The following is a 23,957-nucleotide window of genomic DNA, read 5'->3' on the forward strand; positions in this document are numbered from 1 at the left end:
TGCATTTTTGCATATCCCACAACCTTATATTCTATGTGATGGCATCATTTCAAGGCATTATATTAAACAATGTGTATGCCATCTCAATACCTCCACATTTCATTTCATGAGATCATATTTCTCAAGACATTCTATCATAATTTTATCGTATCATCTCATACATATATAGCCTCTCTTCAATTTAGGTTGTAAAATATAGCTAATGAATAAACAATAGATCACACATTGCTAATTTCTAGACCCAATGTAATTTTTTTTTAAGGACACCTCAACCCATACCTAGATTAGCATATTTGAATCCCAGAGATTAAAATTTTTATAAGTAGAAGAGATTATAGAAGTATTGTAGTTTTACACATGTTACCACCTCATTTTTAAAACATTTTAATAAGTTGAATATTTATGATGGCCAAAAATTATAATGTTTTACTTTACATGGTTGGATTATATTGAAAGTTTCTCGTACCTTTCTATAATAACCATTTTGTTAGATGTCATCCCCTTAGGAATTACTTTGTTAGATGCCAGCCCCTTAGGAATTACTTTGTTAGATGTCATTATTTTGTCATTTTCATTAAAGAGACTAGACCTTTTATTACATACAATAACTAGTAAATTCTTGAAAGTAATAGTGATATCATCTACCCAATAGTCACAATATTATTTCTTAAAAAAATAAAATTATGTAGTCTATTACAAATAATGTATAAATAGCTTCTATTGTAAAATCTAGGTAATTGATATCCAACATCCAATAAATATTTTTCCTAACATTGTTCTAAGACTTCCTTTGATATTTTAAAAAGTGCTTTCAAGTCCTTGCATGTAATTTTGATTAGTATAGAGTTAAATTTTACATGCAAACATAATGACTAATTTTGATTTTAAATACTTATAGATTTCTTGTACTCGATTTTAAAATTCCTACAAAATTCAAATGAGCTCATTAACTCTTTTCTAAACTCATATAGAGGATTAAACCCATGGAACTCCCATGTGCTAAATTAATTATAATTAGCTAAAATGTGTTTATTAATTTTATTTTTTTGTATCTTTATGTTTATGAGTTGGTTTTAAATTTATTAAAAATATCTAATAGAAGTATATATATTTTCATCATATCAAGATCAAAGTCAAAAGGATTGATAATATAGTTTAATGAATTCTCTCTTTTTTGATACTTAAATGGTTCTTTTTGTATTACTTTTAAAAATAGTATAGTATCAATATCAGTTTCATCTCTTAAAATCTTTCATAGCTCCATTGTACAAAAAATATAGATTGACGATTTTATCAAAAAATATTTCTACTTAATTCTACTGCTACTAAAAACCAAAATTCTATAGTCCTCCCAAAATTACAACACATACATTCTTCCCATGTCGCTAATACTAGAATAATGTTAACAAAAAATTTATCATTTCAAAACAACAAACATATATTCTATCATATTTCATTGTCTTCTCTTGTTGTCGTTCATCTCGGTAGTCCTACTTTTCAAATTGCAGATGCTTCCTTCCCGCCTGTTTTCTCTCCTCACCTCTAGCCTTCTCCTCCACCTCCTTTTCTTAAAGATAGTCTTATAGGGAGCTCTAACCAATTTGAGCCTTAATCTTGCACTCCTCCTTGTCACACAACACACTCCATATGAGGAAGAGTTCTAGCCGAGGGGTATATGCAACTACGTGGAGCCAATCACCTCCAGGTGTCACAAAGCCCTCACCTATTCTTTCAATTGCAATGGAAGCCCCTACTCCCCAACACCATTCATCTTTAACACAGTATTTCATGAGACAATGTACCTCTTCCTTGTTACCTAGTTCTAAGAACCATGCCATAAAAAAGAGAAGTTATGTCTATGTTCGTACAATATTTATATTTTGCCTTCAAAAATTCCTCACCTAGCATCATCTTCACCACTCGCAGGAACATGGGATATTTTATTTTGAACACATTCTATATTTTTTTCATTAGAAACCTTCCCCTAAAATGCAATCATTTGCTTTATGGTTTGCAGAGAGAAGCTTGCCTCCATACTTCTTTAAATTCTCTCTACCTTTTGCCACCAATATTTCCACGATGCAATGCGAATGCCAACTACCCACTGTCTATAAATTCTTTCACACGCTTCAAGCATCTTGGGAGGGGAATCACATTAAATGTCTTGTCTTCTCAAGGTGAATTAGTTGTATCTTGTATGCCTTCATCCTTGAGGTCCACCTCTTGGAGATTGTCCCATATCTCCTACTCTATGTCAGTCATTAGATTTGCGGCCCACTTGGACAAAACATTCATTACCTCATTTCCCTCTCACCTTATGTGAGACATTTTAAATTTTTTGAAATGAACTAAACTTATTTCTAATGTTTTTAATGAAATTATCCAATTCCTACATCTGTATCTTCCCTTTGATGATCACATTGATGATTATTTTTTAACTGGAAGAGGGGAAAAAATTTATTCAATCACAAAAAAAGATATAAAGCAATAAGGGTCAACCACCCAATAGAGAAAGAGCATTACACAACCCTGCCATTTTCTAGTAAGTGATCCAACACATGAGACAATTCCAGAGGTAATTGTCCCCTATCAACAATATTCCAACTTTGTATTTGATTAGAAGCCCATTTGGCCAAACAATCTGCAATGTCATTCCACTCCCTAGGAATGTGACTAAAAGTAATAGATTCCAAGGGGCCACACAATTAAAGAATCTATCTAATAACCAAAGCTAAGTGCCAACTAACATCATCTAGCCATTGTCCATTCAACAAAATAACCACCACCTGAGAATCAGAATCACAAATAATACTTTGCCAACCATGAACATAACCACTCTCCACAACATACAAAATATCAAGAGCCTCCATGAAATTATTAGTATGAAACCCTTATAAAACAAAAACAAAAAAACACTAAACATCACTGGAGCTATCACACCCAACCCCACCAATACTAGCATGACTAGGATTCCTCCATGATGAACCATTAGTGTTAACTTTCAAAATTCCTCGAGGAGGAGGGATCCAACATCCCTCCCAATTTATCTTCCACAAAGGATGTCTATATCCATTTCACATGATCTGTCCAACATACATTAGAGCACCTCCCCGAAGAGGAAAATTGAGACGTTTGCAAATAACAACATCTCCTAGATCCACACGTCCAACTAAGTCACTTTGTTGAGACAGTCTCCCGAAGAGAATGAATAACTTTCCACCACAAGTGTTCAACAACCATCCCAACATCATGAAAAATCCTATGATTTCCCTTCAATGAAATATGCCATCAGGCCTGATTCCAAATACCCCACTAGAAGTGCCAGATCTCCCTAGAGAGGGAGCACTTAAAAGAAAAGATGGGAAACACGCTCCTCACTATTAGAACATAAAACACACATCAAGGGACCTTGGAATCCCTGCTTGCACAAATTATCCCAACTAAGACATCAGTTTTGAAACACCAACCACATGAAAAAGTTGCATTTGGGCCAAGGAAACTTGTTCCATACTTGTTTCCACCAAGGCACCTCGATGCCCCCAAACAATTGCCTATCAAGCTCCAAATACCCCATAGAAATAGAATACTTACCAAACGAATCACTACCCCAGGCAAGAACATATTGTCTAGCCAAGGAGTTGCACTCACGAGAAGCAAGGATCTAAGTCAACTTTTTTCGATCCTCCTTCGATCCACCTAGTAGCCATTTGCATGAATCCTTCCATCTATATCTAGCAACCATCCCTCAATTTTGAGCAATATTATAATGCTCTACCTTATCCCAACATGTTGTAGTAAAAATATCACAAAGGGGTTGGAGGTGCAGAAACATAGAAAGGATAGGAGTATTGCCATCCCAAGAATCCTGCCAAAAAAGACCTTCAAAGCCCTTACAACAGATCCAAAATAGACCACTCTTAACTAGTTGAGCCCCAGTTTTTAAAGTGTTCCAAATCATAGAACCCCTTCCCTCCAATTGATAGCGAGGAACATCCTAAAATTAACACCTTTTAGATAATTATGCATGAGAATATAAGCCCAAACCTGATGTTGACTAGTACACCAATGTCAATATAATTTACTAGCAGGAATCTCCCGCCAAGTGAATTTTTGAAGCCAAAAGTTTATTCATTGCGTTTGTGGTAAGCAAAGATACTTTAGATTGGCTTCGTTGTTTGTTCCATCCTCGAGCCTCTATAACTACTGGGGTAAATGTCCTCATGTTTGATAGAAGAAGGTGAACTACATGAAGAAGGAATACAAATATTATGTTTTTTGAGTAATTGTTTCAACTCATGATTTTCCTTCTTGTAGCAATTTTGTTCACTATGTCCTTTCTTACAAAAGCCACATTTAGGTCGCTCCTTAGGATTAGCCTCTTTAGAAGAATGTAAGAAACCTTGCTAAAGCCACCCTTTTATTTTTAGCTTGATGGGTTTGACATTTCATCAAACACTTGGTACACAACTCACTTCTATCTAATTTTTTATTATTGTTTATGTTTGGGGTTTATGTCAATCGAAAAATCAGATAGAAATGCATAGAAAATAAAAGAAAATGATTGCACAAAACTTGACAAGATAATCTCAAAGAAATGATATTACATTGGGCATAAATCAGGTTTGAGTACACTTATTATCAGGTTTGATACAATGTTATCAAATTGAAACATCACATGAAAAGTGCATTACATTGCCAATACAAAGTCTAATTCAATTCCTTCGTATACCCGATTTGTTTTCTTGCTTGTGTGGACTCTAAATGATGCCAAATGCAACTTGTTGTGGTTGGGAATGGATATGCAGCTCTGCTGATGATGTCTGAAGCAATTCTGATAAAAAATGAAGGTGATAACAACCTCTACAAACTCTTAAAACGTGTGAATGTTCCCCTCCAATGAAGTCATTTGGGGCAAATACAATAGCAATGAAATACTAAAAAACCCTTGCTCATACAAATCTAAACCTGCTACAAGCGTTGTTCACGACATTGTCGTAGCATTATTCATGTTGTTGTTCATGACACTGTCTGTATTACTGTTCACGATACTGTTCATGTCATTGCAAATAAGCCCAATAATGAATTCTGGATGAATCCATCTCTCTATGTGGAGTTGGGTTTCTGTCCAATCCACTAATTTCCGAGGGTTTCCATCCCTATAAATGATTGTTGCTATCACACCAACAACTATGGAGAGATTTGAATATCAAATGATCATGTAACACGAGTCTTGGGGAAGGACAAGGCTCCTTTATAATGACTTCCCAAACCGTTGGTGAGCTTCCACTCTCAATGTGGGATTAAAATTCACTTTATTTTATTTACTCCGTATAAAGTCACTTTATGACTTTTCAATCATTTTTATAAACAAAGTCACTTTACTTCTAAAATTTAATTTTATAGGATAAAGTAACTTTTTCTCACCAAATAATAATATAGGATCTCATAAAATAATATTTGAACATTTTTTTTTTCTCCACCAATAGAAATTAGTGATATGCCCAACATATCATTCCTTATATCTCTTAATTAACCTATTTGGATGGCATGAAGTAGGCTAATAAACTCTCATACGGTCACTAAAGAGAAGGGAACATTACTATCCTCCCACCTTGGAATTACTTGTCCTCAAGCAACTGCAATGTTGGATGCTACAAAATATCTTCACCTTCAAAAGTGGCATCTTCTAATGGCAGATCTCTCCAACGTATCAAATATTCCCAGATCACAAGACTCCTCAATTTCCTTTCTTTCAGCTCCAAAATCTGTGCATAAATCAACACCAATTTCCCTTCCTCGTCTAATGGTGGTAAACCAAGAGTAGGAACAACATGCTGGCCAATTGCCTTTATGAGGAAAGAAACATGAAAAATGCCGTGAATCCTCTTGTCTAGTGGCAACTCGAGCTCATATGCTACCTGCCCAATCCTCCTCAAAATCCTGTACAGACCATAGAACCTTGGCTTAAGATTTTTTGCACCCCTCCTCATCAAGGTGCTATGTCTATATGGCTGAAGACACAACAAAACCATATCAACAACCTCAGAAAATCTCTCTATCTTATGTCAGTCCACATATATTTTTTGCTAATTCTAAGCCTGCTAAATATTATCATCGAGGGCTCTAAGGATATCCTGATTATCTTGCAACCAATCTCTCACCCTAGGTGCTCAACTATCATTAAAGGCTAAGTCTACGGAATAAAATGGAACATAGCCATACAGGGCACAAAATGGTGACATACCAAAGGACATATGATAGGTGGTATTATAACAATGCTCCCCTAAATACAACCACCTGATCCTGCCCTTTTATTTCCCTGCAATATAAATACGAAGATAGCCTTCCACCCACTTATTCACTATCTCCATCTATCCATCCATCTGAGGGTGGTAACTAGTACTCGAGGTCAAATTTGTACCAGTTAATCTGAATAGCTCTTGCCAAAATATGTTGAGAAACTTGCTATCCCTATTGTTGACAACGGTCTTCAAAAGTCCATGTAGTGTAAACACCTCTTGAAATAATAACTCTACCACCTAAGATGTTGTATAATCAATTTCAATGGTAAAGAAGTGTGCAAATTTCATCAATTGATCAATTACTACAGATAATCAATGCTTATCCTAGACTCTAGGAAGACCTGTAATAAAATCCATGGAAACACCCTCATAATTTTGCTTTGGAATCGGTAATGGCCGCAATAAACTTGCTGGGAAAGCACTCTCATACTTGTTCTGCTAACAAGTCAAACACTCACACACATGTCAAAGGACATCATCCTTGAGCCTCTTCCAAGAGAATTTCTCTCTAATCTAGTGGTAGGTCTTAAAGTACCCCAAATGTCATGCTAGTAGTGTGTCATGAATGGTTCTCATAATTTTATGCTTAATCTTAGACTTAGGTACCAAATATATCATGTCCTTATAGTAGATAACATCATCAATCACCTTGTATCTATCATCCTGAATCTTGTCATCCATGAGTTCACATGCAAAGAGATTCTTGGAATACTCAACTAAAAGTTGAGATTTCCAATCAACTCAAATCTCAAACATAGAGCAAAGTGTAGAAATAGTGGGTCTCCTAGAGAGAGCATCGGCCACAATTTTCTTCTTACCCTTGACATACTCTATGTCAAAGTCATATGCCTGAATTTTGCTGACCCGCTTTTGTTGTTGTTCATTCAACTCCTTCTGCTCTAGGAAATACTTTAAATTGTTGTGGTCTGTTCTCACCATAAATTTCCCACCCACTAGGTACTATCTAAACTTTGCCAATGCATGCATGATGGCAATCATCTCCTTATCATAGGTGAAATGTAACCACTCATTATCTCTCAACTTCTTGCTCTCATAGGCAATGGTATGTCTATTCTGCATGAGAACTGCACCAATCCCCTCACCTGATGCATCACACTCTAGTAAAAACAACTAAGAGAAATTAAGAAGAGCTAGTACAGGAAAAGCGCTCATAGCCTCCTTAAGTCTATTGAAGGTGTCTCGTGCATCAGTTGACTATATAAATGCACCCTTTCATGTGAGGTTTGTAAGTAGCGCTACAAGTTGTGAGAATCCCTTGATGAACCTCCTGTAGTAGCAACAAATTCCAAGGAATCCCCTCAAGTTTGAAACATTTCTAGGTGGTGACTAATCAATAATAGCCTATATCTTCTCTTGATGCACTTTCACTCCATTTTCTCCTATCACATATCCTAAATATAAAATCCATGTCAACCCAAACTCACATTTGGATGCCTTAGCAAACAATGATCGTGCCTCTATGATGCTCAAGACCACATCAAGATGTCGAAGGTGCTCCTTCCTTGTCCTGTCGTATATCAAAATATCATCGAAACACACCAATACAAATTTCTACAACTACTTATTGAAAATATGATTCATACATGACTGAAATGTTGAAAGTGTGTTAGTGAGACCAAAAGGCATGGCCAAAAACTCATAGTGTCCATAGTGGCATTTGAATGTAGTCTTGTGTATATCTTCCTCTTGGACACAAATTTGATGGTAACCTGATTGAAGGTCAATCTTCGAAAAATAGACCGCTCCATGCAACTCATCAATGCAGGGACTAAGGTATATGCTCTTGATAGTCTTTTTGTTCAAGGCACACTAATCAATGCACATCTGCATTGTACCATCCTTCTTCTTCACCAAGACCACAAAAGAAGAAAATGGACTAGAACTTGGCCTAATATGTTCCACGACTAGTAACTCCTCAATCTTTTTTTCCATCTCCTCCTTGAAATGCCTCAAATAAGGGTAATGTGTAGTAATGATGGGCTTGGTTCCCTCCTCCAACTCTATAACATGCTCAAATCCATGGTCGGGTGGTCTACCATGAAGAATGTCTCCAAAGACTCCAAAGTCCATGTCTAACACTGTTTGAATACTGACATTTTATGGTTGATCTCCCTCTAAAGTGGACTTGGAAGAAACAAAAAACTGGGTTACCCATGCTATATCTTCATGTCTAAAGATAGCATCCATCCCGTGTGTTGATACTATTATTGGCCCTCCATCTGATAAGGCCTCCACCGTAATCTTCTTTCCTTTAGCTATGAACTCTAACTACCTCTTGCAGTGATCAAATATTTAAAGAGTCTCCAACCATTGCATACCCAAAATCATGTCAATCTCCCCAAGGATAACCACATAGAAATCATCAGTCAATGTATAATCACCCATCTTCATGTTGAGTTGAGGAACTCTCCTCATGCAACTCATGGTAGATCCATATGCAACTCTCACATTAACCCCGAAAACTCCTCGTTGTGCAAACCACGCTTCTGGACCAACTTCTCATCAATGAAGTTGTGAGTAACACTAATGCCAATAAAACATATAACTCGATGCCCCTTAAGTACACCTTTCAATCGAATATGATGGTACTTCCTGATAGTGTAGCAATAGTAACGTTAGGCTAATCAACTACTTTATCATCATCCAGTTCCAATTGTGGCTACTCTTGTGGCTCATTTTCATTGTTGTCCTTTGATTTGCTATCATCAACCTGCTCATCTTCCACATTAAAAGTGACCTCCATGTAGTTTATTTTTCCCTTTCCAAGGCATCTATTCTCGGGTGTCCAATGTTCCTTGCATGTGAAACATAATTTCTTTCTTCTTAGCTCATTCCTAGACTCAAAATCCATTTTGGGGGGCATGTTATTGGATTGATTATTAATTTTCTGATCTGGTTTTAAGCCTTTGAAATTCCTTTTAGGTGTCAGATATGATGTAGGAGTAGTGTCTAAATCAAGTGCAAGCTCTATAGCTTCATCCAAAGTCTTAGGCTTATGAGCGTTCACCGATCCTCTCATTCTATCATGCAATCCCTCTACAAAGAGCATAGTAAATCTTTTCTCAAGCATTTCTAGAACCATAACTGCAATCTTTTGGAATTTATTGACATAGGAATCCACCCTACCAAGTTGTTTTAATTGAGCTAAACCCCTATAATAGACTTCCACATCCTTCCTATCGAACCTAGTAATGAGATTTCGTGTAAACACATCATATGAAGTGATCATGTCATAACGTTATGAGACAAGGCCATGGTGCCACCAATTATAAGCTACACCCTCCAAATGCATAGTGGCAAACTAAATGGCATTTTCCTCACTCATTTGCTTGAGTGTAAGGAAAGTATCAAGCTTATGTATCCATGCTCTGACACTTATTCTACCACTACCATCAAATTTAGGTAAAGGAACTTTGTTCGATGCATCTTTGAATTCTTTGCGTTCCCTCTTATTTTTCTTCCCCTTTTGGCTATTCCTCTTTTCCTTTCTTTGACAGATAAATTGGTTCAAATCGTGGGTTGTCCTAACTTCAACCGAAAGCATGCGACACTCATCATAAGCAACCATAATGTCATCGGTAAGTTCCATGTCTTCTCCCTCTTCTTCTTCAGATGATTGTTCTTCTCCTTTTGGTACAAAAGTGGGATGAAGAGTTATATCAAAATCGTTACAATTGCCCTACCAACATGTGTGACATCTCCTCTTGTTTTATTATGCCTTCTACTACTCTCACTTCTTGACCTTCTTGATCGTGATCAATCCAACCTCATTTGCCCCATGGTTGTAATTATAGGATCCTGAAATTGTTGTAGCATTTGTTGTTGTTGTTGTGCAAAAGTAGTCAAGAAATCATTAATTTGGTTGTTCATATCCCTTGGTGGACTTCCACCTCTCCCTTCACCCATCTTGCTAACTGATCCAATCTTAATATTTGTTGTCTTGTTGCTATAGCTACTAATAGAGTCTCCTACTCTCGAAAAGGTTTGGACCACTAAAATTGCTTCCTTGCTTCCCTTACTATGTACCTTTTATGCCTATCACTTGGTTGCGTGAACAAATCTGAAATAAGCCCAATGATGGCATGATCCAAGCTCTCATACCACTGTAAGAACCCTTGCTAAAACTACCTTTAGATTTTTTAGTTTGATGAGTTTGACATTTCATCAAACACTTGGTACACAACTCACAACTATCTAATTTCTGATTATTGTTTATGTTTGGGGTTTATGTCTATTGCCAAATCAAATAGAGATGCATAGAAAATGATAGACAATAATTGCATAAAACTTGACAAGATAATATCAAGGAAATGATATTACATTGGGCATAAATTAGGTCTGAGTACACTTATAATTAGGTTTGATACAATGTCAGACTGAAACATCATATGAAAAGTGCATTACATTGCCAATACAAAGTCTGATTCAATTCCTTCACATACCCGATTTGTTTACTTGCTTGTGTGGACTTTAAATGATGCCAAATACAACTTGTTACGGTTGGAAATGGATCTGCAGCTTTGAACACCTGCAAATGTTCTCCTCCAATGTAGTTGTCTAGGGCAAATATGGTAGCATTGAAATACTAACAAACCCTTGCTTATACAAATCTAAACCTGCTGCAAGCATTGTTCACATCATCATAGCAACACTATTCACGTCACTATTCATGACACTATTCATGCATTGTTCGTGTTACTGTTCAATATTTTGTTCATGTCACTGCAAATAAGCCCAATAATGAATTTTGGATGAATGTAATGTCCCCTTTTTAGCAGACATGGATTTTTGGATTATTAGCCTATCATTCCTGACCCTCGTAGGCTAATGAGGATGGTTAGAGGGTCTTTTGAGGATTGTTTCATCTCTAGCATTCAAAGATCTATGGATTTGGCCTTAGTTTAATATCATTTGGACTCCGTTTGCCATACTTACTATTTATAGTAAGTCAGAAGTAATAGAGATGGACCCTTTCTATTTTTAGAAAGTGTATTTGGTCACATGGGGAATTATGAGGAGAGACTCTTGCTTCAGACAACAAGTTAAAATGTTATGTATTTAGGGAGATATTAATATTTTTGTGGCCAAAATAATATCAAATCATTAAATGATTAATTATAAATGAACAAGACTTAGTGACATCACTTTTTCAAAGTTTTGATTTTTCCGTAGTCACCCTTTCACAAAAAGTCTCAAATGATGACATGACAAATTATGTACCCAACCGATTTGTAGTGGAATAAAAGGAAGTGGCAAAGTATGAAAAGACACCAGTCAATTTAGACAAAATCAAGAATATGCATTCCTTACCAGTTTTCTCTTTCCCACAACTCACCAATTGAGAATGCAAAGACTTGAACTTAACCAAATAGTCCTTAATAGTAGGAAATGGATCAATTGAGTGGATGCAAAATGAATGCAAATGGATTTCCTTAAATACTAAAACATATGAACAATTTATGAGAATGCATGTTTAGTTGGTTCACAACAATTAGTAGAATAGGTGACAAAAGAACAAATTTGAATTTGAAATTTATAATTTTGAGGGTTGAATATGTGGTCATAGGATTGACCTTGCACCTACAAAAATGACAAAAGATGACATGACAATAAAATTTATGCATTAAATAAATTTATGAATATAGTTGGTGCAATAAACACAGACTCTATAACTAGAAGTGTAGAAATGGATAAAATACAAATGAATGTATAAAAATATGTTGTATAAATGAAAGTTAAAGAAATGAGCCTAACTTCCATGGATCGAGGCTTCTTGAAAAAAATTAGTGGGTGTTGATAAGATTTTTTAAGAATAATTTTAAGGTGAATGTTCCCATGAGTTTTTTTTTTTTGTAGTTTAAGCTTAAAAATTTATAGAAATTGGTGGTTTGATGAATTTTATTATTTTGCATATTCAATTTAATAGAGTAAATAAATATAACATAATAAAACAATTAATGGATTTGAATTATAAATCTCTAAATGATTGACATGCGTAAAAAAAAAATTTAAATTGTTATGACAATTTCTAGCCCACCCTAAATGCACTCGTATAAATCTTTCAACTAAAACATAGGGGTTGCTATTATTTAAGGAAAGATTCTAAATATTCCTAACATATCATTTTTGCTTCATGAAGCCTTGCTCCTTAAAAATAGATCTTGAAGCTCCCACAAGTCCCTACATAAGACCCCAAACTTATGCTATTTGTAAATATAATTATATTAAAACATTCTCCTAAAATAAATAAGAAACAAGAGCTGTGAGGCAGCATGAGTCCCTGCCTAGTGCCAAAAATAGGCAAAATTGATTTGTACAAATGCAGATGTTTGTGTAAAACATGGGGGAGGATGTTATTTTATTTTATAATATTATACAAGAATATTAAATATTGATATTAAAAACAATAATAACATTAATTGAAAAATAAATTCAATATTAACAAAAAAAATATTATATAAATTGAACATAAATACAATTAAATTCTTAAATAAATTAAATTTAAAAAATTAATACTATATAATTCAAGTAAAAAGTTCAAAATAAATTAAACTATATTAAAATTGATACAATTTACATTTTAACTTTTACATTAAAAAATACAAATAAAATCATAATAAAAAAGCTAAAAATACAAAAAAGGGAAAAAAGACATTACAAAGATTTAAAAAAAGTAAAAATTTCTTTATGTAATTTTTTATTATGATATCATACATAATATCAAATATTATTAAAAAATAATAATTTATAATCTTTTTTTGTTTAATATAATAATTAAATTTTTCATAGACATAAGCTTAATAAAACTATGATATCATATAAATAAAACTAAGAATATAACAAATTAAAAAACAAAATGTCTAAAATATCCTACAATGACCAATAAAAACGTCTAAATTTTTATTTTGTTTAAAAATAATGAAAATTTTCATATGGTGAAATATTTATCTCTAGTAATGTGGTTTGAAACGTTCAAATGCAATAGCTCCACCCAATTTCCAAAGTTCTCCTGAATTTCACCGTCTAAATGATTGTTGACTAGGTCTAAATTGTATGCCCCCAATTTCTGTCGAATTTTTTGATATTACAGGGCTTTGGAAATAGCAGGAGGAATGTTACGTGTAGCAGGTTGAGGATGAAGTATACAATTTAAAGATTATGTTGATCTGGTGACGATTTAATTGCATACAGAGTTTTGACGGTGGAAGTAAAAAAAAAACATTTTGTTGGCCAATGTAGAAAAATACAAAGCATCATGGAGGAAGATGGGGGTCTTAATTCTCAGCACTGAGGCAAAGGAAGAGGAGTTGGGCAACAGGGGCAGGCAACATGATGGTAGGATCGCGGAGCGACTTAATTAGATTTCAAATTTTAAATTTTTTAACATTAGAGAATCATCAAAATTTTTACCTATTCAAATTTGATTGGTCATCTATTTCTATTTTAAAGAAAAAATAAAAACCCAGAAAAAAATACATCAGCCAATTAAAAAAATGTAAAAAATAGAAAGAAAAATATATTAATAACGCCTATAGATAGGCGGGACTAATAATACACATAATAATTAGATTTATTTTTTTAATATAAATACTTGTATTTATTTTTTCATTTAATTTAATTTAAACAATCTAAAAAGCTGTACGTAGGAAGGGGAAATAATTCCTCTAGTTTGTCTTTGTGCAATACGGTACACAAAAATCCTTCTTGCGGATAAGCTTTCCAGCCTGGCAGCACGATCATTAAAGATAGAATACAATTAATTATATTATTGTATTATCCCAAAATATATCCATTCACGGGTCCCACGAACTCATTTTACCTTTTCGGCATCTACTAAAATAATATTAAAATAATCTTCGTCTTACCTACTATTTGTCACCCGCCGCATGATTTAACTCCGTGTGAATTAGATTTCAAATTTTAAATTTTTTAACATTAGAAAATCTTACTTAGTCAAATTTGATTGGTCATCTATTTCTATTTTAAAGAAAAAAACAAAAACCCCAGGAAAAAATACATCAGCCAATTAGAAAAATGTAAAAATAGAAAGAAAAATATATTAATAAATAAATTAAGATAAACTATAAAATAAACATTAGTATAAATGTCTCTCACGGATTTCAAAGCAAATTAATAGGCAGAGATGAAAACATTAGTCTCCGCCTATAGATAGGCGGGACTAATAAAGAAAAATCTCTCCATATTTCTTTCCAGTTTTGGCTATGGGGCTGATAGAACGCACAAGTCCCATAGTGTATTTATAAGATTAACTTATAAAATACACTATAAACGCACACATTCTATCCGCCCCATAGAGTGCATCCTTCTTTCAGACCACCTACATATGATCAAGCCCATCCAAACCTTTAGTACAATAATTATTTAAAATGGTTTTTATTTTTTATTTTTTTATTTTTTTATTTTTTTATTTTTAACTCCTGATCGTTTTTTCTATTTCAAATAACTTAAATGTTTTCAACTTCCCTCGTCGTCATCTGAGCTCTGGGTACCGTTGGTGGACCCGCTAAGTTCTAATATTTTGCCAGACGCTCCTCGAGAGTCGATCGCGTGACCTTGTCGAAACCCCCCCCCCTGGAGTAAGCTGCAACAACAATGGGAACAGATCTCAGGGTAAAGAAATATCCTCTAGTTTTAACAAATTTAGCAATGCTGTATATTTTGTTGCTAAATTTGAAATAGAAGTTTTCTACTGTTTTTTTCCCCTCAATTAAATGAATGTTTCCTCTGACTTATTTTATTGGTTTATTTTATACTCTTTCTGAAGTCTTCAATGGAGCTCGGATACGGCCTAGGGTAAGTAGAAAACTTCCTTTTACCTAAATATCATCTTTTTAGAAGTACATTGCATTTTCAGCTACTTGATCTTTCGACCTGCATACGCCTTGCCAAGTTAAATGGATACAATATGAATTGTATTTTTTTTGACTTCTGTTACGGATGCGAACATATTTTATGATTAAAATGTTATATTATTGTTGCTTTTTTTTTCCTTCAGAGAATACACATTTGCAGATGCGAATAATTTAGAGCATTGTGTAAAGTACCTGAACCAGACCTTGGTTATATATGGGTTTCCGGCGTCTCTGGACTTATTAACGAATGACCCCGTAAGCAAATTACTTTTCACCTAGTTTCTTTTTGTTAAAGTTGCCTTTCCCAGTTTTCTTTTAAAGTCATTTAATGCACTTGTGTTTTCAAGTGTTTTTGGTTGTGATTTATTTTGTAACATTTCCTTCTTGAAATAAAAGTATTTGGCAAATGTTGATCTAAGTTCTAGTTACCAGATTGGTGAAAAGAATGTTAATTTTGTCATTTTTGCCCCATTAAAAAGGCGCTGCAGTAATACGGTTTGAATTGTTGAACAATTTTGATGTTATTGAACTTTTTGAGGGCTGTGCAAAAGATATAAACTAGAATAATCAGAATAATTTTCCTACAATTCAAAACAAAAAGCTACTCTGTAGGTCATGACCTATGCTCTGATAATCAGCTTGACAGAATGAATCATTTTTTTCCCTCTTAAATTGTCCATCTCTTACTAAATTTGCTCTTCTTCTTCTTTACCCTCTCCCTCTCCCCTTCACCCCCCGCACCCTCTCTCCCTCTGCCCACCCTGCCCCCGCCTCTTCTCCTTGAGAATTCTCTTGCCTTGTCATTGAGATAAAATCCATTTAAGCATTTACAGCAAGAATCTTAGTAGAAGACACCTGTCTATGTATCGTTCATAATAGAAGTTTGCATGCCCCAGTATATATGCGGGTTCATTTTCATGGCAGATTAGCGTTACAAGGTTGTTTACAATGCAATATTACAAGGGGTCACTATTAATCAAACCTGCTAGTAGATAGTTAAACCTAGTTCACTTAATTAAAAGGATGATTTGATGCCGTGTATTGCCTTTACAGTAAATGTTTCTTTCTTTGTGTTGTTTATGATATCTGAAGGTTGCATGTCTGCATATCATATTCTTGTAAGGTTTAATTTAAGGTTTGTGTTTAACAGGTCTCAGTAGCCCACACATGCAATTGCATTTATGCTCTTTTACAGCAGCGGAAACGTGATATTGAGTTTCGAGAATCTTCTAATGAACAAAGACAAAGGTAAAATCCATAAATTTGTTTTTGTAGGAGATATTGATATTGCTTTCCTTATATTTGTTTGACTTCTGATAACATATGCTGAAAGTGTGAACTCATTGAAGGTCAAACCATGTTAATATCGTTTAATATATAATAATTGTCGAAGATTTCTAATCTCCTAGATTCATTAAGTTTTGTTTAGTGATAAAGTTTTCATTAATGCTAAATGGTAGAGCTTTCACCTCCGGAATTGCTTAAACCAATGCTGAACTAGTCAAATATGCTGTTGTCAATCTAAAAAAATAGCAACATTTTTTATTTTACAATAAAGTGGGAAAAGTATGGTGGCAAGCTCTTTGAGATATATTGTCCTTGCACATAAAGAGCAATTACAAACAATCAACAATACAAGTTGCCTAAAGAAGAAGAAAAAATCAAGATAATCCTATATTTTTAAGTGTGTCAAGGCATTTGTCTAATTATGACACAACAAATCTATAGTTATATTAATATACGTACTTAAATACATACATATACATACAAACAAACACACACTGATAAAGTTTGACATTTCATAGACTAATTGTTACCACAAACAAACATAGGTTGGCTTACACGCCCAAAATAAGTTGTATTACTGACATCTCCCCATAAAATTTATTGGCAAGCTAAGACCATGACTGACAATTGCAAATAATTTTTTCACATCATAACTCCATAGTATTTGGATCAGGTTCTCATGCTCTTGCAAAAGGCAATCTTTATTAATATGCATCTTCTCCAATCTGCATTGCACATCGTTAAATATAATAGTTTGATCTATATGTCCATCACTATGATCATTGTCATCTTATTTACAGTCTTCAAGTTCTTCAAAATGTATATCTTATATTTGGTCAGGCTAATCTGCATCTAATTCCTGTTAGCTGTGTTCAGTGATGCAATGGCTTTTTCCATTAAAGGAGTCCACTTCTTAGCAACAATTTTGTATCAACATTTGATATGAGTTTTTCTTCTACAGTGTTCACATGGATTTTTTTATTCTACTCTACAAAGTGATATATTGTTGTAGATATTGCTTTTTAAACAATGGTCATTTCTTGCTTCAAGGTCCGCATTTCACTATGTAATATGGTAGGTGTTCCTTGTTTGTCTTCATCTTATTGTTGAATTTCATCTTTCAAGTATTTCTCTTGAACTATAAGTGCCCAATTTGTTTTCCTCATAGCTTCAATTTCTTCCTTCTAACTAGAAGTAATAATTATGTTAGTGTGCCACTTCACATTTCATGCACTTCCTAATACTCATCATCAACAGTGGTCAGTAACTCAGTACTATTTTGCAACAATAGAGTGCAGGCTGCTTGTTATTAATATTGTACACATGTTTTACTGTTATGTGAAAGCATTTTTTTTTTTTGCTTGGTAAAAGGCCGAAGCCATATTTTATTTAATGAATAAAATTACAATCTCTACTTAGTGCGGGCACCTAGGAAAGAGCGGAGAGGAGAAAACCTCCGGCCTTGCCCGGGACCTTAGGTCCAGTCTATTAAAATTCTACATCATTTATTGCATTACATATTTTCCTTTACAATCCCTTCATTCTGGGCGTAAAAAGGCCCTTCACAGGTAATATCTATAATTTTCCTTGTGCTAACTTGCTTTCAGCCGTCTTCCTTGTGAACATTTGCCGCTTTTACCATATTTCCCTGCCTTCTGATTTACTCTGTCACTTACAAGACAGATTCACAAGACAATCCTGCTGCAAACCACTTCATGAAGTGTTAGTGCTAAAGAGGAAAGAACTATTATCATCTCAGCAAGCTTCTGTTATATTTTCCACTATTGTTATTATAACCTAGGCTTCTTTTATATTAAGTCAGCACCAGGATCATATTGTTTGGCTATAATATGAAAGATTACCCAGGCTACAATAACATTTGTGGAATAAACACTGGTCATCAAGAGACTGATAATAATACAACCCATCTGTCATGTTATTCATGAAATTACCTTAACATTCTAATCACAAAGGTGTCTTAATGCAAATGTTAGATTAAGCCAAATATGCAAGTGTTATGAAAATAGTTCCTGTCACTGCATTTTGAAGATGAATGTATGCGAGTGGCCTCAGGTCATACCTGCTCAGTCATGTCTGCGAAGCTAATATAAGAGACCAACATTAGAGTATATGCCTGTTTGCAAGATCAATCCAGATTCTAAACTTCACTATTTCAGTATATATGTCTTGTAAATAATCACCAAATCAGTAGCCTTGCCCTTATTTATCTATGATATAACAGAGTCATACGTTTCTAAGCCATCCTTATGTCAAAATGCATTCATAAATATTCCTTTATGTAAAGTATACTATCTATAGATCCTTCTTCCCTATGTATTAGAGTACTTATATCTGCATCGGCAAAAAAAACAACCAAAAAAACTATGTTATGGAAATTTGTTATTCATCCTTATCATCTGCGACTTCCATGCAAGAAGCCTGTGTTTCCTCAGCCTCCATGTCGATGGGGTTTTTAGCTTGAAACTCCAACCCTCATCAACCATATAGCTTGTCCACCAATCTCCTTTTGGCTCTTTTACCACCCCAAGCCATTGTTTGAGGAACGTAATATTCCTTGTTATATCTGGTTGTTGCTGCCGGAAGAGTTTGTGGTCCGGAAGAATAGGCCTCTTAAAATCTATTTCGAGTGATTCTTCTTTGTCTATGGCTTCCGAAGCTCCGATGTAATCTTCCGGATAAGGGATATAGAGATTATCATCAACACATTTGATAGCCAGCTCTAGGTTAACCAGGTATTCGTTATTGAATATTAGCCTGCACAATGAGATTGTGTCTGCCTTATCTTCTCCCATTGTGAATAATATGGCTGTAAACCCTACAGGGATGTCACTGTTGACTCGTTTCCTATGCTCTGTGTTCATAAGCTCATTTGCTAGAATCCTCTTGGTTGCATGAATGACGAAGTCATCCTCCGACCTCAGAATAACCGACCAACGTTTCTTAGATATCTCTCCCACAAAAGACATCTCACGCTTTTCTGGGCTCAAGCAAATACCGAAATCCATTTTTTTACAGAGATAAATTGTGAGTGTTACCACTTAGATATAAAGGTTTTGCTAACCGGTACTCTCGGTAAATTAAGTTTCAACTCCGGTTGAGATAAGTTGTTTTGTGATGATTGCCTATTCACCTCATGCTATACAATATGATTATTATCGGATAAATCTGACAGATTTCCATCCCCATACTGCCTTGCTGTTTCGAATATATAAATGTTGATTACTTTCTCATGATTATCTGTTAGCCTTTCACTCTAGCGTTTCCAATGCATGATTGTTTTAAGCATTCGATCGATGCCTGTATGATAAGGCCTAACATATGATGTATAATCATATATATATGTTATATATATATATGTCTATATATATATAGATATCTATATATATATATATCATATATGTGTGTGTGTGCGTGTATATGTATATGTCTCTATGTATATATATATGTTTAAATATATACATATCTATATAGGTACATACATATATAATTGTATGCATATATAGATATGCATATTTATGTCTATATATATATATGCATATATATGTATGTATATATAAATATAGGCATATATATATGTATTTGTGTATACAAGTATGAATATGTATATATTATATTGAGCAGCCCATTGGGAGCCAAAGGAGGGGTTATGATGATCTCAGCTCTGTGATTATTATTAGTGAGTATATATATGGATATATACGCATATATCTGTATATGTGTATATATATATATATTGATATCATATATATGCACGTATGCACATACAAGCATATAAGTATGAACATATATGTACATATTGTTAGTCCACCTGTAATTCTTTTCCCTTTTAAATATTCAAATTCGCGGTTTGCCTTTTGTGCCTTTACTTCCGTCGGGTCATTTGTTCTCCTCGTACTTGAACCGTTGAACTCTTTCAAAAACAAGTTCAAAAGGTTCAAGGTTCAAAGCGCGTTTTGTAAAAGAGTCATTTGTGGTCTTTGTCGTCGTGTGAACAAGTGCGTTTTGTTTTTGGTTTTGAAGTTTTGAACCCGTTGAACAAAATCTTAAGTGGTTCAAAAGGTTCAAAGTTCAAAATGCCTTTTGTGAGTCGCAACAATGTATTGTTATTTGACCAGCGTGAGTCTTTATGTTTCGGGTTTATCTGCGGTCTTGAACCTTGAACCAAATCTCAAGTGGTTCAAAAGGTTCAAGGTTCATGTTTAATAGTCCTTTTCTTTTGTCGCTCGTTCCCGGTGTTGTTTTTTGTGCCGCCCTGTCACTATTATATTTCTTAAGTGAACTTGAACCGATGAACCTTTTTGTCAAACGGTTCAAGGTTCATGGGTTCATTTCAAACTAACTATAAAGCTTTTTGGTGGAAATGAAAGTGGCGCGACAAGAAGGAATATTCCCTTATTCGGCAAGTTAAAATTCTAAAAGTGGAAAGTAATCATGAGAAAATCAAAATACCTGTGCGGAAGTGATGGATAATTAAGAAAGTGTCAATATTGTGTCATTTCACCGTTATTTCGCACGCTTGGGTAAATCATGTTGAAGCATGTGTAGCTCTAAAGATCTTTATCTGTCCGATTGAAGGAAATGTGTATGAATTTATTTCCATATTTAAGAAGGTCACAACTGCCATACTTCAGTAAATTGGAGGCGCCAAAGGTAAAACCAGCTCTGTTCTCCGGAAGAATTTCCAATTTTCATGGTGTTAACAGGTAAGTTCAGTTGATTTCTCCTAAGTTGTGTTTCTTTGAGTTCTGAGGTTTTTATCAGTATAGAAAAGGAAAATCTCTAAATTGTTGGGGTAGAATACTGTCTTCTTGTTAAAATTTCTTGGTTAAGGGGGTAAATAGTTAACACGAGGCCAGTGCTGCCGAAGCTTGGCCGAACCTCATGTCTAGTGAGTATTGGCCGTAATTGGAAGACACCTCCTTAGTTCATGTAGATTTAGGGGATTTCCTGGAAAGAACTAAGAACCCTCAGACTGGTTCATTAATGGAAAAGATAGTTAAGAATGGTCTTGTGGAAGCTGCTGCGTTCGTGCTCGTCGCACCGTGCCCAAATTTAGTGTTGGCATGCATGGACAGATATGACTCTGAGAACAGATGTATCAGAACTAGTGATGGTGAGGCGCTAGTCAATATTAGTAGAGAAACGGTGATGGCAGCTATGGGTATTCCGCATAAGGATGAGTATGAGTACTGGACTATTGGGACTTCGTACGCCTATTTCTCTGAAAAGAAGAGCAAGTACAGGAGTGTAATTGCTAGAAATTGGCTCTTGAAGATTCAGAAAGGAGGATCATGGTTACCCAAGCCCCTGATCAGAGAGCACTTCATCCTAGAGGTGCGGGACATTGTTATACTTTTGAATAGAGTAAAGGGGAATTCACATTCCTTCTACTGGGAGGATTGGATGTACTTTTTCATCCAAGTGGTTCTATCCGGTGACAAATTTCTGGATTGGTCTCAAGTAATTGCAGAGAGACTTCACGAAGGATTGAGCAATTTTGTGGGGATGACAGGGTTTTACATGTCTTCCTATCTTTTCTACATTTTAGCTTGCACAAGGGATTGGCCTGGACTACCTAATGAACCCTGGATAGATGGAATGAGGGTTTACAAGTTTTACCCTTTGTTGCAACAACAGAGACATGTTGAGCATATTGATAGGTGGAATGGAGTTTTCGCGGTGAGACTTGCCTTTGAGCTTCAGGGTGATGGAAACAGAAGAATGTCGGTTGAAGCTATGGAATTTGTGAGTATATATGGAAGTTTCTTTATCCAATTTTCTCGGTTTACTTACATACGGGTAGGTGGCTTTGAAGGTCAACCATTCAAACTACCCAGGGATGCTTTTGATAGCTACGTGCTTATAGAAATGAGCAGGGAGTTGGCCTACATAGATAAAATATTAGGAGCAAAAGGCGAGCCCGGGATGCAAGAAATGGACACAAATAAAGAAGTAGAAACTCAATAGGATCCCATGAATACCTTAGTAATTGTTACTTCACCAGATGCATAGACCACTCCGCCACCTAAGGAACCTGCAATTGCACCAAGATGGCTGGAAGCTGCCATTGGGAAAAAGAGGAGTGTGGTGCCGGTCACAATTCCAATGGAGGACATGGTTAGCAGATGCTTGGGAAATACATCAAAGCCCAAAAAGCTCAAAACACAGGCAATGCTTGATGTGGATGACACAACAGGTCACTGGATAGCTGAAGTTGCCAAACCCATTCCTGGAAGAGATGCAGACAAGGCTACAAAGGAGGATTTCGCTATGGAGAAGATAGATTTGGGGGTTGCTTCAAGGGCTGTAGATGTTAAACATCTGGAATCCTCCACAAAGAGGATAATTTCAAGGACTTGGAAAGATGAAAAGGATAAGAGAGAACTGAAGCAAGCTGTCACACTGATGGCCGAGTACATCAATGCTATCCACAACCCAGACCCCCAACCATTGTCACAGATACCAGTGTCATTTGATCCTAAATCACCAGAAAACCAGAAGATGCTAGATCAGGTTCAAAGGAACAAGGTAGTGACGAAGATATTTAATAAATGGTTGGACTTGATAATACAACAAGGGTCAGATTATATTAGTAATTTGGTTAAAGTTAATAAGGATGCTGAAACCGTGAGTAAAGAGCTTGAACTGGAAACAACCGCCTGGGAAAAAGAAAGGATTAAGTGGGTAGCAGTCCTCGCACAGATGAGTGATGTTTAGAAGTATGGAGTGATGTTTAGAAGTATGGAGTGATGAAATTCCTGGCTGGGAAACTGGTGGAGAACTTGGATGACAATGTGTTGTACGTGTCAAAGAAAAACGTGGAATGGCGCAATTCGATCATCAAGCAGGGCCATGAAGAATCCACCAAGCTGCTCAAAGGACTGACTAACTTGATTGACACGATGGAGAAGGACCTCAAGTGTATTGATATTCAACTCATGAAGGAGTGCGCCAAGGTAATCGAAGAAGCTGCAGACATGACTAAGGTTTTTCAAGAAAGGATCCAACTCATTCAGACAACAAAATCCTTAACCACTGATGACTTTTCAAAAGCGGCAAGGATTGAATCAATGCTCTTTGCCTGTTCGGACCATTAGAGGTTCACAAGGCGAAAGTTACACAGGTAAATATGGACAAAGAAGTGTGGAAGCAGAGGATCTTGCACATTGGTCTGCCCTATTTCCAAGTCATCCTAAACTTCTCGGCAACACACCTTGAATGGCGTGGTTCTGCAGCAAAGCAGGACAAGTCTGTAACCACCTTTACCACGGTGGAAGCCTAGCCGATCTGAAAGTGAAATGTTAGCCTTTAGTGGCTGTTAGTTTAGTTTTTTTTTATGTTGCTTTAAACGGTTTCTTTCACCTGGGTGAAAGTAAATGTTATTTGATCATGTAAAAACTATGGTCTGGTGGCTATTTAAGCTGAAGAGCTTGTCTTTGTAGGGGTTCCGAAA

The 23,957-nt window shown here is 35.3% G+C and overlaps 1 protein-coding gene across 2 annotated transcripts in view; it reads left to right on the plus strand.

The window, feature by feature from the left end:
• The first annotated feature begins 14,630 nt into the window (after positions 1-14,630).
• Positions 14,631-23,957, plus strand: part of LOC131059036 (uncharacterized) — a 120,883-nt gene continuing 111,556 nt past the window's right edge. For both annotated transcript variants that reach the window (XR_009109814.2, XM_057992495.2), the window contains exons 1-4: positions 14,631-14,954; positions 15,109-15,137; positions 15,340-15,451; positions 16,347-16,444. Coding sequence is in view for 1 of the 2 variants with exons in the window: in XM_057992495.2 (XP_057848478.1) it covers positions 14,937-14,954; positions 15,109-15,137; positions 15,340-15,451; positions 16,347-16,444 (257 nt within the window). In the remaining variant the exon portion in view is untranslated. The remainder of the gene's footprint in view (positions 14,955-15,108; positions 15,138-15,339; positions 15,452-16,346; positions 16,445-23,957) is intronic.

The sequence above is a fragment of the Cryptomeria japonica genome, chromosome 9 (genome assembly GCF_030272615.1).
Source record: "Cryptomeria japonica chromosome 9, Sugi_1.0, whole genome shotgun sequence".
NCBI lineage: Eukaryota > Viridiplantae > Streptophyta > Pinopsida > Cupressales > Cupressaceae > Cryptomeria > Cryptomeria japonica.